Genomic DNA, 16,191 nt, shown 5'->3' on the forward strand with positions numbered 1-16,191 from the left:
AACGATAAGTATACGATATTTTGCATCATCAAAAATGTGTTTGAAAAAGTCTTATATTGTACTAGCTCGCTCTTGTTAATAGGATATTAATTGTTGCTTACTATTGATACTAATGGAAACAACATATTTAAGGAAAACAGGTCTTATTTATTTACTTAAAACTGAAGCATTCAAGTAAAAACAATACAAAAACATTGAAATCACCAGTGCGGGAGTCACGTGATGCCATGCGAGGTTCGGACATGTGAACGGTGAGCTCTGCGCACTTTGCTAGTTTTAATACTTTTTAAAGTATTTTTTACTTTGACCCATTATCCCTGCCGCCTAAGATGTTTTGCTGATCTACGCTGGTCTCCCAACCAGACCAAGTTGGTCTTCAGCTGGTCTAGCTCTGGCCAAGCTGGTCTTCAGCTGGTTTAAGACGTCTAGCTGTGGCCAAGCTGGTTTACCTGGTGGCCAGCTGGTGTCTTTTCAAACCAGCCTAACCAGGCTGGGAGACCAGCCAAGACCAGCAAACCATTTTAGACTGGTTTAAGCTTTTTTTCAGCAGGGATCCACAAAATAAGGGATACTACATTTGGAAAGAAACTCCAGCTGGTCTCCATTTTGATGAGGCAGCTCAAAGCATGTTTTCGCCTGTTCCTATGGGTCTGTAGAAGGATGATACCATCAAAGAGAAAATGAGGCTTCACTAACAACACAGACAGTCTCTGGGAGAACACAGCTGCTCACAGTAGATTTCACATGCTAGCATAATGAAACTATGGGGTGTTTCATTTATGATGGTGCAAACCTCAAGGGTTTATGTCTTTGCATCATATGTCAGGCAGGCCTGTTGCAAACCATTCCAGCATGTTTTATGACTCTGGAAAAAGTTCAACCCAAAGAGGAGTTTGTGTCGTTATTCCTCAGAGACTTGAGAGCTTTCTTTACCCAAGTTGGTCTTACCTCTGGACCACGGTATGGTCTTCCGTTGACGATCTCTGGGGATGCGTACAGTGGACTACCACAGAAAGTCTGCAGAAGTTTGTCTTTATGGTACAGGTTGGACAGCCCAAAATCAGCAATCTGAACAAAAGGACATCCAGGTAGGTATTTTGTTTTACATAACAACAAAAACAGCTTAAACCAGCCTCAGGTGGTTTGCTGGTCTTATCTGGCCAACAAGTTGGTCAGGCTGGTCTAGTTTAATGGTTACTTTCAGCTAGGCAGGCTTGGAGACCAGCTGGCCGACCAGCTAAAGCATCTGAAAACCAGCTTGGCCAGGTGGAGGCCAACTAAACCACCTTAAACCAGCTAAGACCAGCAAACCGCCATAGGCTTGTTTAAATCATTTTATTTCAGCAGGCCTGAAAATGTTAGTTTGCTTGTCTATTATTTTTTGCATTTTTTCCTAGTTTGCTTTTACAGAATAAGTTTGTCAAAGGGCACCACACTGACTGACAGACTGTTGCAATTCAGATGTTCTTACTATTTAGTAAGTATAGTAACCAAATCAGGATGCAGTCACTTAAAAAGCTTGTAAAATAAAAATGTCTCACCTTTATGTTACAGTTTTCATCCAGTAGCACATTTTCCAGTTTAAGGTCCCGGTGAACAACACCATTCTGTAAAGAAAACACCAGAAAAATGTATTGATTATGGGTGATGTTGTCATAGCCAACATAATCTAACCAAACAACCACCAACATCTGTTGCACAAACACTCTGTAATCACAGTTGTGTTCTGACACCAGCTCTTAATTAGAACATGATTATGCAGTTAGACTGTGTTTCCTTGCAACGATCAACGTTTTGGTAACAGCATGACCGGAAACCCAGTCGTTTGAGATTTAGGATCTAAGAGATTTCATTAAAGATGTCTTCTGGCCATGAAAGACGCATATGTTTAACATGCACTGCTCTCAACAGATGGACTGTAAGTTGACAGTTTAACAGGCGGCTTTCTTGTGTCGTCTGGCCGATCCCACCCGAAAATGCTCCCCGCATTGTGGTTGCCCATGGCAGTGATGACTCATCGCCTCCCCTTTGCTGTCTAGGAGCTTCCCTCCTCTTATATATGGCATTATGTCATCTTCAGCTGCAAACTAGCCCACCCAGTGCAGCTCCACAGAGACCATGACTGGCCCAGAGTGGTGCATTGTGGGGGAATGGGGTTGTAAGCATTTTTAGCATCATAGGCTGCTCCAAAAGGTAGATCCCCTTTAAGTACACATCAACATTAATTCATTTTCACTTGAAAACTCTGTTTTCAGTTTCCTAATGTAATCATTTTCCTAAGTATGCAGTAATGGAGAGCGTTTTTGAAGCACTCCATTTCTGGTGGAGGAAAATGTTCCAGCGTGGATGAAACGTAGCCTACATAGAGCCTTCCAAATCTGTCAATTATGAGTTTCAGTTTAGTTTTAATTTCAGTTAGGATATTTCGTTTTCTACATGCCACTATGTCTCACTGCACATCAGCATAGTATGTGCGGCCTGTCTGCATGCAGCCCAGTTGGACAGTCTACACAGCGTCTGTACGGGCTTGCAGTCAAGAGTACACTTTGAAAAGCTAGAGCACTAGACAGTGCACAAGACATAATGGCATGCAGTAAAACTAAGTATACCCTTTAGAGGGCAGCTGCATATGGCATATGGAGCGTAAAAGCAGCGTAGTGTAAACGCATCCTAACATGACCCAGCCAACGACGTTTAACCGCCTACTCACCTGACTCATAACTGCGCCGCTAAAACAAGGGTTTTAAACATTGCCAGATAAGTACGGTTTTAAAATAGAAATACCAGTGGATTGAAAAAACTTGGAAAAGCCCTTACATTAATGATATCTTCGGTATGCCTGATGTAATGATGTATAGTGATGTGTGCAGTCATGAAATCAGACATTAATTGAAGAGAGAACGAGCCAACAAATCAATCTACACATTAACCGGGCACATATACAAACTCCGTCATTGGGAGGTTTGTTATTCAACGACAAGCTTTGCTAAATGCTTAAATGTGTGACTTATGATGCAAAGCTGTTTCTCATCACTTGGCCATTCCAAGATTCCTCTCAAAAGGACAAGAGCCAAAGATAACAGACCCGATTTTATCGAATAACTGCACGTGCAGCTCTGCATGAAGCCCTGATGACATATGAGGCCAGAGGGAAGATATAGAAAGGGATTGAGAAATATAGGAGGAGAGGTTCGTACCTTGTGGCAGAAGTGCACAGCAGAGACAATCTGCCTGAAGAAGTGTCGGGTTTCTCGCTCAGTCAGGCGTCTACGTTCGTTGATGTAGTCGTAAAGTTCACCTTTACTGGCGTATTCCATGACGATCACAATCTTGTCCTTATTTTCAAACACTACAAAACAAAACAACACAACACTCAAAATCTGAGTAGCAGTTTGTTTATCTTTTGACCTTACCTGCTTTGTTTACATATGACCTGATTGTTATTAATTATCTGTTTACCACACTGGAATCGGCAGCGCAAACTCTAGTTTTATTTTAGTTTGCCATACAGAACTTAGAAAATAACAATAATTTACTCTACCAGTTAAACATTTGGACACACTTGACTGAATTTATGTTTCTCATGACCTTAAAGACCTTTTCTAAATGTTTATACTTAAATGCTTGAAATTAGTTTTGTAGACAAACACATAATTCCCATACTTTCATTTGTGTTATTTCCATTTTTATATATAGATTTGATGACTTAAGTAATATACGAAAACGTGGAATATAGTATTAATGAATGAGTAGGTGTGGCTAAACTTTTGACTGGTAGTGTAAATATTATGGATGTCAATCTATTAGAATTTTTCATCAAATTAATTACATGATGTACAGATTATTTAATTGTATTAATTGCAATTAATCCCATTAGGGCTGTCAACAGGGCTGAGAAACTAAATTCAAATTTTTCAATGAAATATTACCAAAAATCTAATTATAATCGAATTTTAAAGACATTATTTCAGGTAGGGGGAAAAATCTACAAGTCATCTGATTTTTAAATCAACATTGTCCCTCACCTCCACAAGAAGGCACAACAAATCAATTTAAACCAATCAGCACCATGTAACAGCGATTGTTTATTGCAAAGGACATATCTGCCTATTAACAAATGTGTGTAAAATGATAAAGTCAAAAGATTTAGCTAGTTCTTATTCTCAAATATTAAGTAAAAAAGTAAAATGAGAAAAGAAATGCTTTAAAAGACTGTTCTATGTTAACTTAGTGTTGCACGGTAGCCGATACCGGTGCCATATTACTACCACAGACTCGAGCTTCATAATACCAGTGGTACCATAGTGTTTTTCATTAAATACAGTCGTATGTACATGCCTAATGCATAGTTAAGACACAACAGGCAAAAAGTCCTCAACCTCCTCAACTGGTCAATGGCTGTGCCGAGCCCCCCCCCCCCCCTTACATGGCCATGTAAGTGATTTTCCGAAGTTTGAGTCCACTTGTGAAAATGTTTCTATTTTGCATTTTTCTAATTTAATCGTTTATTTTTAATTACAAATGATTTTATCAGCATAACAGTTTGAGTGAAACATTTGTGCAAAACCTGATGATTATGATATAATCATGATCCTTCATGTGAATTTTCACAGAGCATCTTGTGAAAGTGCTTTAATGAAAGAAAACCAGTCCTTTTGTACAAAATGAGTTAACACAGTTTGTCACAAATCTGCTTATTTGATTACTGATCATGAAATTGTGTGGAATCTTAAATATTTCTTCTATAATGTCATACATTTTTCAAAATCACGCAGAGGGGTTATTACCAGAATGCAAGCAACAGCGAGAGAGGAACAGGCTATTCTATTTATATTAAGTTTTTCGCACCTGACCTGCATTCCAATCTACATCTTGATGTAATCCTTCCTCATGATCACGCAGCGTGTATTCATCAGCTGAATGGGAGGCTAAACACTATTAAAGTGTGATGAGACTCGCGCTGCATTTGCAAGCCATTCGCACATCACAAGCCGATCAACTATTTAGCCTTTTTCGGTGAATCGCACCAGCAAAATCCTAAAACTTTATTTCCAGGTTTAATTTATATTTTGAATAGATAGATTTTTATCAGATTATGTTTTCTCTTTTAATCTTTTAATGTAATTTTGAGTGTGACCATGGTTTAAGGAGGGTGAACCTGTATGCTGGGTTTGAAATCTCAAGGATTAATAGTCGTGTTTTCCGTATTATATCACATGTTGTTCTGAAAGCAAAAAGAAACAAATGAAACACGGAATGTAGGCTGTCATCCCTGCAGCCTGACTGAAGCAAAACAGGCACGTTTAATCGTGCGATTAAACGAAAGTGAAGCGCTGCCGGCTCATGATGCGTGAATGGCTTTCACGCGCTGCACAAGTCTATAATTAATAATAATTATATATCACACATTTGCACATATACAGTGAAATACTTTTTTTTTTTTTCCCCCACATATCCCAGCTAAGCTGGGGTCAGGGTGCAGGGTCAGCCATGATGCAGCACCCCTGGAGCAGATAGGGTCAAGGGCCTTGCTCAAGGGCCCAACAGTGGCATCTTGGTGGTGCTGGGGCTTGAACCCCTGACCTTCTGATCAGTAACCCAGAGCCTTAACTGCTGAGCCACCGTGAAAACACGCTGCATGATCATGAAGAAGGATTACATCAAGATGTAGACTGGAATGCATGTGCGTAATTTATATAAATAAAATAGTCTACTTCTCTCTCTCACCGTTGCTGGCGTGCCAGTGATTATGCCCCCACGTGCCAATGCTGGCACGCGTGCCATAGGTTGCCGACCCCTGCACTAGACGGATGTCTTTGACCATTGTGTTGTATCTCACTGTTTTTTTAGCGCACATGCAGTAACGATGCATTTTTTTTAGACATGGTGTCAATTTAAAAGGAAATTTTAACTTTAAAACGTGTCTCAAGACACACGCACTCTGTTTTATTCATTGCACTGTGCCTGTTTTAGCCCAAGAATACAATTCAATCACAATTAATTAACACATTATATCAACATCCCTAGTAAATATACAATCAAGCTGTTATAGTTTATCCTCTGCTTTCCCTAATCCAATTCCACTAGTTAAAAATACTAAAGGAATTTTTGTTTAGTTGGAAAATAAGAGATACGTTTACAAAGGCCAAGGGCAGAACATCAGGGAGGCGTCCAGTAAAAATAAACATGCACTGTGGCGCCTATTTCTTCAGAATGCAACCCACAATGAAAGAGTACAACTAAAGAATTACTGGATGCATAAAAGTAAAAAGACAGTCTTTGTTTTGCAATGGCCAGTCCAGAGAGTTCAACAGGTCAAGGCAGAATCCACTAAAGACCAAAAGCCAAAAAATCCAGAGAAACAAACGCAGAAAATTAGTCAGATGCAGCAGAAAGTGGCAAAACCCCAACCCACTCTTCAAAAAAAAAAATCCTCGTACGATTCACCCCACCCAACCACTTGGCGCTGTCGGCGGCCGCTGTCACACATCCAGCGAGAGAGAGAAGATCAGTCCTCATCTTTTTAAGGAATCTCTCTTAGCCACGGCTGCTTTCCACTGCACAGCAGGGAGTGTGAGTGCAAGGCCTTCTGGGATTGCGCAAAAACCATTTAGAGAGAGAGGGGGTAACAGAGGAAACAGAACACAGCTTCACTGTTTCAGACACGATAAATCACTGTCTTCTCACACTGTCGCTGAATATCGAAGCAGACTGACAAATTCTACAGAGCTACAAGAAAATCTTTCTGGCAAATCAATGGCAGCTTAAATACATAACGATGAACGCCAAGTCTCCTAAACCTTGCAAGAGCAACCTCTGAGCAACAAAATGTTCCTCTGGGAATGTATGTGCAGCTAAACATCGACACAGGAGTATGCAAGCAATTTATAATTCGTTCCTGTATCTGTGCATTTCCAACATGACCAGCCCAAACCAATAAACATACTTTAATAGACACCACACAAAATTAAAACAGAATGAAACTTGACACTAAACCAATGAAAGACAAAGCCAGACACAAAAATGTGAGAAAAAAAATGAGTCTTCAGAGACTCATTTAAAGCTGGTAACTCTAGAGACTAGTTTAAAGAGGTGTTCACTCCTCTCTGAGCGAGGCCAACCACAACACAGGCAGAGCCCCGACACCAAACAAAGATGAATACAGCAACTCTTTAAAAAATAAACTGCTCTATAAACCCAGATGGACTTTGAGCGGAAAACCGTCGAGTCAGCTCACTAAAAGCACGCCAGGCCTGCTGCGGCACACAAACTTCAGAAGAACACAAGAAACCAGACAGCAGCACAATGTCTTTAGAAATGATCAACACAAGGTTTCAGAGACGACTTTAACCATTGAAATAAATGATGGCCATAAATGGGAATGGATGATTTCTCTGTGCATTTTCAGGCAAATTTTAGACATATCCATTGATTTATCTAGATGTATCTAGCTTAATTATTTTCATATTAAGGTATGAATAATTGCACTGTCCTGCAAAATATATTCAAGAGGATTAATAATAGTCAATGAGGGATTGTTAATAATTCATTAGAATTGTATGTATTTTTTAAAGCCAAGTAACTTGATTAATAGGTGGGCGGACAGATGAACATATAGATAGGCAGATGGATGGAATAATATGTGGGCAGATGGATGGATTACTAGGCAAGCAGGCAGATGGATGATAGATGGATGAATAGGTGGGCGGATGGATGGATGGATGGATGGATGAAAATGTGGGCAGATGGATGGATGAATGGATGGATGAATAGGTGGGAGGATGGATGAATAAATAGGTGGGCAGATGGATGGATGAATAGGTGGACGGATGGATGTATGAATATGTGGACGGATGGATGGATGAATAGGTGGATGGATGGACTGATGGAAGGACGGACAGCTAGATGGATGGTCAGGTGAGCGGATGGATGGTTGGATGAATAGGTGGGCGATGGATGGACAGATGGATAGATGGATAGGTGGGCAGATGGATGGTTAAATGAATAGGTGGGAGAATGGATGTCTGGATTAACAGGTGGGCGGATGGATGGTTGGATTAACAGGTGGGCAGATGGTTGGATGGATTAACAGGTGGGTGGATGGATGGATGAATAGGTGGGTGGATGGATGTTTGGAAGAATAAGTGGGCAGATGGATGGTTGGCTGAAAATGTGGGCGGATGGATGGAAAGTTGGATGGATAGATGGGTGGGCAGATGGATGGTTGGATGAACAGGTGGGCGGATGGATGGTTGGATTAACGGCTGGGCGGATGGATGGATGAAAAAGTGCGTGGATAGATGGATGGATTAATAGGTGGGCAGATGAAAGGATGGATGGGTTAATAGTTAGGTGGATGAACTGATGGATAGATGGATAAATAAATAGGTGGGCGGATGGATGGATGAATAGATGGATAAATGAATAGGTGGGTGGATAGATGAATGGATTCATAGGTGGGCAGATGAAAGGATGGATGGATGGATAGATGGATGGGTGGATGGATGGATTAATTGGTGGGCTGATGGATGGATACCTTCATATATAGAGATGATATGTGGGTGGCGGAGAGACGACATGATCTCGATTTCTCGTCGAATGTGAACCATGTCCTGTTCATCCTTAATCTTCTCCTTCCTGATAGACTTGATGGCAACCTGAACAAAAAGAGAGAGAAAGCGAGCGAGAGATAATTAATTCTTATTCATGCAATCTATTTTCAAAAAAGGTAAAAAAAAAAAAAAAAAAAAGAAAAGAAAAGATGCTTGTTTTGTTGCATTTGTGACAAAAATCTGCTTAGTCAAGACAGGACAGGAAGTGATGTGAGCTGGTTTTAAATTATATTGCCCAAATAAGCACCCCAGCTAAATATGTAAACAGCATGTGCCACGACTAAAAATTCTACTTTAGAATGTCAAAATAACACCTGGGTTTCACGTGGAATGAAACCAAACCAAACAGAGGTGTGGCTCTCATCCCATCACACACACACACACAGAATTATCCCATAAACACATATCAGAGCTGAGCATATTTTCAGCCTCTTGATGTGTAATTTTCCTGATGTTTTTTTTTTTGGGTAAATGAGGGTGCAGTTTTTGGAAGCATAATGAAAGCTCTTGCATGTGTTTATTCTGCTCTCAAGGGCCCTGAGGATCTGACTGAAGCTTCTGGTAGCTTTATGAAGCTTTCTGTGTAAACTCAGGTAAAATATTTATATCCTACAATTCAGTACTGTATTCCAGTCCAAATGTTAGTATAAAGTATGACGATGTCACACCAGTCAGAACCAATAACAGCACCTATAGAATCTATCATGATACTGCAGGGAAATCAGGCATGAAACACCACAGGGATTGTCATTTTTAAAATTTCAGCATTTAAAATTCTAGAACCACGAATTCTAGATAACCAAAAAAAAAAAAAAAAAAACTCCAGAGAATGGGGATGATGGAGGAGATGCCCTGCTGAATGATAAGTGATGTCATCGGGTGGAAAGAGGAAGTGATCTTTCCTGATTTCCTGTCTATTTTTGTCAACTGTCCTATCTCACCCAGCCCAGCCCTGTGTCCATTTAAAGAGCAAATGGAACAATGACTGATGACAAACCTTTGCTACAAAAAGAGGAAATCCTCAGTCACTTCTATTTGTTTTGTGATGTCATACACATTGGCGGGGCCCTGGTGGTCACAGAGATGTACCCAAAACATCTCCACATCCTCCATATCCACATTTCTGCACCACTTCTGTAGTTCTCAGAACAGCAAATGCCAGTGTCTTCACGCTAAAGGTGAACGAGAAGACAGACCACTGCTTTTCTCTGAGAAACCAAAACCAAATGTTTCCGAGGAGCTGAAGGTAAATCACAGACTACATCCATAAAAGGAAAGCCCTAGCGGAATGCTTCAAAACTGATTATGTGGAATAAAAAGACATAAACGTATCCAGAAACGAGGGCTCATACTCTAAAAGCTGTATAGCATCCACGCTAACATTAGTTTCTTTATTGGAACACCATCATGGAACGTTTTCCATGATCTCATGTACTTATGTAGAGCTGAAGGTATTCACCTCCTGCCAGGTCTGTTGGAGTCGACAGGAATTCTAATGTTGCAGTTTGTTCATACGCAGCAGGAGTGATAGTTTAAAATAATCTCCTGGATATAAAACAACGGCAGTGTAGCAACAGAATTCCGACCTGCAAAGCTTTTTATTTGTTTATTTGTGTATGAGCCAAATTAAAACTGAAACAAAAGAAGACTCTAATGTCCCCTATAGCACCCCTTGTGGCAACACTGAGAATGCAACATGTACTTGCATTGCATTATAAATTGCGGTCTGACAAATTTCAAAATGCAACAATGCACAAAATTGAGTTTGTGTACCTTGAAGCATTTGCATTCACATGTTTCTGGACTTACTCTTCTAACCAAGCAGATTTAAGGTTTTAATCTGGAGTAAGATGTAATGCAAAAATATTTTGGAATTACTTTAAAGAAACTTGAGCCGTATCTAGGGACAAGAATATAATAGAGACTTTAATCTGGGATCTTTTGACTTGGGCCAGTAAATAATCACCTAGCAATCACCCAAAAGACCCTAGCAACTGCCCTGAACACTCTTGCAATGGCATAGCAATGCACACTCTTAACAACCATAACAACTGCACAGTAACAGCTAAAAACAATCAGAACACCCTAACAACTGCATAGCAACAAGAAAAAAACTGAGAATACCTTAATAACTACATAGCAACAAGTTTAAAACTACCCAGAACACCTTAGCAGCTGCAAAGCAACAAACTAAAAACCACTCAGAACACCTTAGCAACTGCATAGTAACAAGATAAAACAAGATAAAAACATTCAGAACACCTTAGCAACTGCAAAGCTACAAGCTAAAAACATTCAGAACACCTTAGCAATTGCATAGCAACAAGCAAAAAAACCCCAAATAAAACAACAAAAAAAACACTCAGAACACCCTAGCAACTAACAAGCTAAAAACCACTCAGAACATCTTAGCAACCGCATAGCAAGAAGCTAAAACACTCAGAACACCCTAGCAACTGCATAGCAACAAGAGAAAAAACATCCAGAACACCTTAACAACTGTATATCAACAAGAAAAAAAACACTCAGAAAACCCTAGCAACTGTATAGCAACAAGCTAAAAACCACTCAGAACACCTTAGCAACATGCTAAAAACCATTCGGAACACCTTAGCAACTGCATAGCAGCATGCTAAAAACCATTCAGAACACCTAAGCAACTATGTAAGAAATGCTCTGGCAACCATCCACAACACACTAACATTGTGGTGATGAGTCAGAACAGCCGAGCAACTGCATAGCAACATGAAAAGATAAAACACTGAGAACACCTTAACAAGTTTAAAAACACTCAGAACACCCTAGCAACTGCATAGCAACAAGTGAAAAACCACTCAGAACACCCTAGCAACTGCATAGCAACAAGCTAAAAACACTCAGAACACCCTAGCAACTGCATAGTAACAAAGCTAAAACAAAAAAACACTCAGAACACCACAGCAACTAACAAGCTAAAAACCACTAAGAACACCTTAGCAACTGCACGGCATCAAACTAAAAATCACTCAGAACACCTAAGCAACTGCATAGCAACAAGCAAAAGAACACTAAGAACACCCTAGCAACTGCATAGCAACAAGAAAAAAAACACCCAGAACACCCTAGCAACTGCACAGCAACAAGCTAAAAACCACTCAGAACACCTAAGCAACTACATAGTAACTAAGCAAAAAAACCACTCAGAACACTCTAGCAACTGCATAGCAACACACTAAAAACTACTCTGACCACCTTAGCAACTGCATAGCAACAAACTAAAAATCACTCAGAACACCTAAGCAACTGCATAGCAACAAGCAAAAGAACACTCAGAACACCCTAGAAACAAGAAAAACCACTTAGAACACCATAGCAATTGCACAGCAACAAGCTAAAAACCACTCAGAACACCCTAGCAACTACACAGCAACAAGCAAAAACACTCAGAACACCCTAGCAACTGCATAGCAACAAAGCAAAAAAAACACTCAGAACACCCTAGCAACTGCATAGCAATGTGCTAAAAACCCTTCAGAACACCTTAGCAACTATGTAAGGAACATCCTGGCAACCACCCACAATGCACGAACATTGTGGTAATGAGTTCTACACAGGCAAGCACCATTCATAGTTCTCTCATAGATCTAGTTCTCTCTATGTCTGAAGGAACATTTGCTAAAGTCATCATATAAAATGAGCGGTTGTTGCCAACTACAGCCACTAGATGCCACCACCTCCATCTGTGGCATCTATTCCTCCTCTATCACGTACAGAGACAAACTGAAATTTCTGACTCCTGATATCATGTACAATCCGGTATAGCAATTCCTTGACCTTTGATCTTTAGAGACCTGCTGCGATCCCTATAGCACAGATAATCGAAAACAATTACACGACATACTCCTCATTATTACTTTTCCTGCCTCTCGTTCACCTTAATGACACAAGCAGACAGATAGAGCACGTACAGTTGTGTTAAGTAAAAAAAAAAGTTCTGTGTGTGTTTGTTTTGCATTCGTGTTTATCTAAATGTACAAACTGGATCTGATGTCCACAGAACATAATGGTGTGTGATGATGAATTTGTCCCGTGTCCGTGCGAGTGTGTGTTTGTGTGTTTACAGTTTCCTGCTTTATGCATGTGTGTGTTTGCATGTGAAAAGGTCACTCTGACAGTGTGAAATACAATAGTGACATATTAAAGACTGTTTTAAATGGGAAATGGAAATCAGACGTTGTCTCAGGATGTTTCTCCAGTTGAAGTTTCTTGTCAGAACACAATTCATAACATTACGCAAGTACATGAAGGCAAATGCTAAGAGCTACACAATTTCACGTGCTATTGCATTACGTAATTTGGCAGAACGCAACGCAAGCATTGCAGTTTCAGCATTGCAGCAAAGGGTGCTACTAATTTGGACATTAGCGTAAACTGCCTTTTTCCATGTTCAATTTTCTCTGTCAGACCAACAAGTTAGCTAAACTGTCAACATTTTTATAGCTAGCTACATGAATAATAACACTGAATGTAATGGCAGGCTCAAAAGATTGTGATATGTCTAATGTTTAGTCTCTATGGCAGTTATCAGTGGTTTCTTTGGCTCTTATCTATAGTTCTGTGCTGTAAGTCTTTAAGAAAAGTGAATCCAGCAGGTTTGCAGGTTTTCTGGCTAATTTCTGCTGGGCAAACTCAACTTTGCCAGAAAACAACACCATATGTCTCTCTGAGGGACTTTATGTTTATGAGGCCACAAACATGCATGACAAATTATGTTTTTACATGCATTTGAGTTTGAGGTAAGTGAAAAAACATGTATGTGTATGTGTATGCTTGTGCGCTTTGTTTTATTTTTAGCTCCATTAGCTAAACCTTGCACTTAATTCAATGGCCTGCCAAAACTCTGATGGCTCACTGCCTACCAGTACAAACAGACAACAGGGGGGCTAAATCTGACAAAAACTTTATGTGGGGACATCTGGAGACATCCTCAAAGATAAAAACCGATTAATAAATAAACACCAAAAATCTTTAAGGGGTAGTGGTAGGGTATAGGCACTGTAATACTAATAAATGTCCCCAGAAGTTAGTTAAATCTAACAAAACAGACATGTGGCCCCGCAGGAAGCTGAAAAATTTGGGAAGATATGGGGTGGACATGTTTTATTTAGTGCTGGCTCAAGTAAGAGCAGGGGAGTCATTACATTGATAAGTAAACATCTACAATTCAAATGTCTCAAACAGATTGAAGATAAATTAGGAAGGGTCATTATTGTTTTAGCAGAAATTGATTCTGGCTAATATTTACGCACCTCACGCTGATGATCAGGGCTTTCTTTATAGACCTTGAAGGGATGTTGCAAGCCGCTGGCACCCCTCATGATATAATATTGGGAGGAGACTTTAATCATTTGATGGACTCAGTCCTTGATCATAGTGAAGCAAAAGTGTGTAAGACCCCTAGAGCAACATTGACGCTTCATAGAATGTTTAAAACTCTTGGTCTCACAGATATTTGGAGACTTGTGAACCCATCTGGTAGGGACAATACATTTTCTTCATCAGTCCATAAGATTTATTCTAGAATAGATTTTTTTTATATATATATCTAAGTACCTCATTTCATCTGTTGTTGATTGCTCAATTGGAAACATTTTAGTCTCAGATCACGCCCTGGTGTGTTTAGAGGTGTTGCAACATATGGAGAAAAAGAAATCATATAGTTGGCATTTTAATGTATCCATTTTGCAAAATCCTGAATTCCAACAAATGTTAAAGGCTGAAATCAATGTTTATATGGAGACCAACTGGTCCTCAGTATCCTCTGTGGGCATGGATTGGGAGGCACTTTAAGCGGTTCTTAGGGGTCAGATCATAGAGTATGCCTCATTCATTAAAAAAATCCAAAGCACGAGAACTTGTGGAGTTGGAAGGGAATATTAAAAGTGCAGAGGCAGAGCTGAAGCGCCGAATGTCGTCCGATGGCCTCAGAGAATTGACCCGATTGAAATACATATATAATACTATTTTGTCGTGGAAGGTGGAGTTTTGGAAATTCAGGGCAAGACAGTCATACTTTGAGTCGGGGGACAAAGCAGGGAAGCTTTTGGCTAGATATATAAAGCAGACAGAGTCTTTTTCTACCACTCCCTCAGTGAAATCTGCTGGTGGTGAAATATTTACCTCAGCCATTGATATTAATAATGCTTTTAAAGAATTCTATCTTGATCTTTACAGTTCCACAACTTCGTCTACTGATGAAGATATTAGAAACTTTGTGGAACCATTAGAACTCCCTAAACTGACGAATGAGCAAAACAATTCTCTTGATTCTGAGATAACCTTAGAGGAGCTCAGCAAGGTAAGTAAGGCCTTGCCTACAGGCAAGGCTCCAGGGTCAGATGGCTTTGGAATTTTTTAGATCTTATGCTACAGAACTGGCTCCACTTTTGTTAGAAGTTTATACGGAATCATTAAAGAATGGAAAGCTTCCGCCAACCATGACACAAGCCCGAATCAGTCTGATTCTTAAAAAGGACAAAGATCCAAACAAGTGTAAGAGTTACTGTCCAATTTTCCTGATCCAGCTAGACGTAAAAATATTGTCAACAATTCTGGTTAACCGATTAAGTAAAGTTATGACATTTATTATACATATAGATCAGGTGGGGTTTATTTGTGGCCGCAGCTCTTCTGATAACATGAGGCATTTCATCAATATCATGTGGTCAGTGGCGAATGATCAGACTCCGGTCGCTGCCATTTCACTTGACGCCGAAAAGGCGTTTGATATGGTAGAATGGGATTATCTTTTTTAAGATTTTGGAAATATATGGGTTCGAGAATACTTTTATTGGATGGATTAAGTTACTTTATAGACACCTGGTAGCGGCGGTACAAACAAATGGATTAATTTCAGATTATTTTACTCTGGACAGGGGCACCCGGCAGGGTTGCCCTCTTTCCCCATTATTGTTCTGTCTTGCCCTGGAACCATTAGCAGCCGCGATAAGAAGGGAAGATGATTTTCCATGGGTGGTGGCGGGAGGTGTGGCGCATAATCTTTTGCTTTACACAGATTATATTTTATTATTCGTCTCCGACCACATTAGATCTATACCTTGCCTCCACAGAATTATTCATTCCTTTTCTAAGTTCTCAGGATACAGAGTCAATTGGTCTAAATCCAAAGCTTTGGCTCTGACAGCGTACTGCCCAGTAACAGCTTTTCCAGTGGCCCAAACAGGGCATTAAGTATTTGGGCATTTTATTATTAAATTTGTCTTGATTTAGTTAGAGTTAATTTTGACCCCTTAATAAAAAGGTTTTCGAGCAATGTGGGCAGGTGGGCTTCATTACATTTATCTATGATTGGAAAGGTTAATGTTATTAAAATGAATTGTATTCCAAAAATTTAACTACCTGTTACAATCTCTCCCTGTAGATGTCCCCCTCTCTTACTTCAAGCAATTTGATAGCATAGCGAAGTCCTTCATTTGGAATGGTAAGCGTCCTAGATTACATTTGAAGTTACATAGACCGATTAACAAAGGTGGGCTAGGCCTACCCAAGATTTTGTTTTATTATCATGTATTCGGTCTCA

The 16,191-nt window shown here is 39.8% G+C and overlaps 1 protein-coding gene across 1 annotated transcript in view; it reads right to left on the reverse strand.

The window, feature by feature from the left end:
• Positions 1 to 16,191, reverse strand: part of LOC127435609 (NUAK family SNF1-like kinase 1) — a 30,983-nt gene that overhangs the window by 7,212 nt on the left and 7,580 nt on the right. The window contains exons 2-5 of the mRNA XM_051689200.1: positions 8,537 to 8,657; positions 3,198 to 3,349; positions 1,542 to 1,607; positions 949 to 1,068 (exon numbers count right to left, since the gene is read on the reverse strand). Of these exons, the coding sequence (XP_051545160.1) occupies positions 949 to 1,068; positions 1,542 to 1,607; positions 3,198 to 3,349; positions 8,537 to 8,657 (459 nt within the window). The remainder of the gene's footprint in view (positions 1 to 948; positions 1,069 to 1,541; positions 1,608 to 3,197; positions 3,350 to 8,536; positions 8,658 to 16,191) is intronic.

Source organism: Myxocyprinus asiaticus, chromosome 46 (genome assembly GCF_019703515.2).
Source record: "Myxocyprinus asiaticus isolate MX2 ecotype Aquarium Trade chromosome 46, UBuf_Myxa_2, whole genome shotgun sequence".
Lineage (NCBI taxonomy): Eukaryota > Metazoa > Chordata > Actinopteri > Cypriniformes > Catostomidae > Myxocyprinus > Myxocyprinus asiaticus.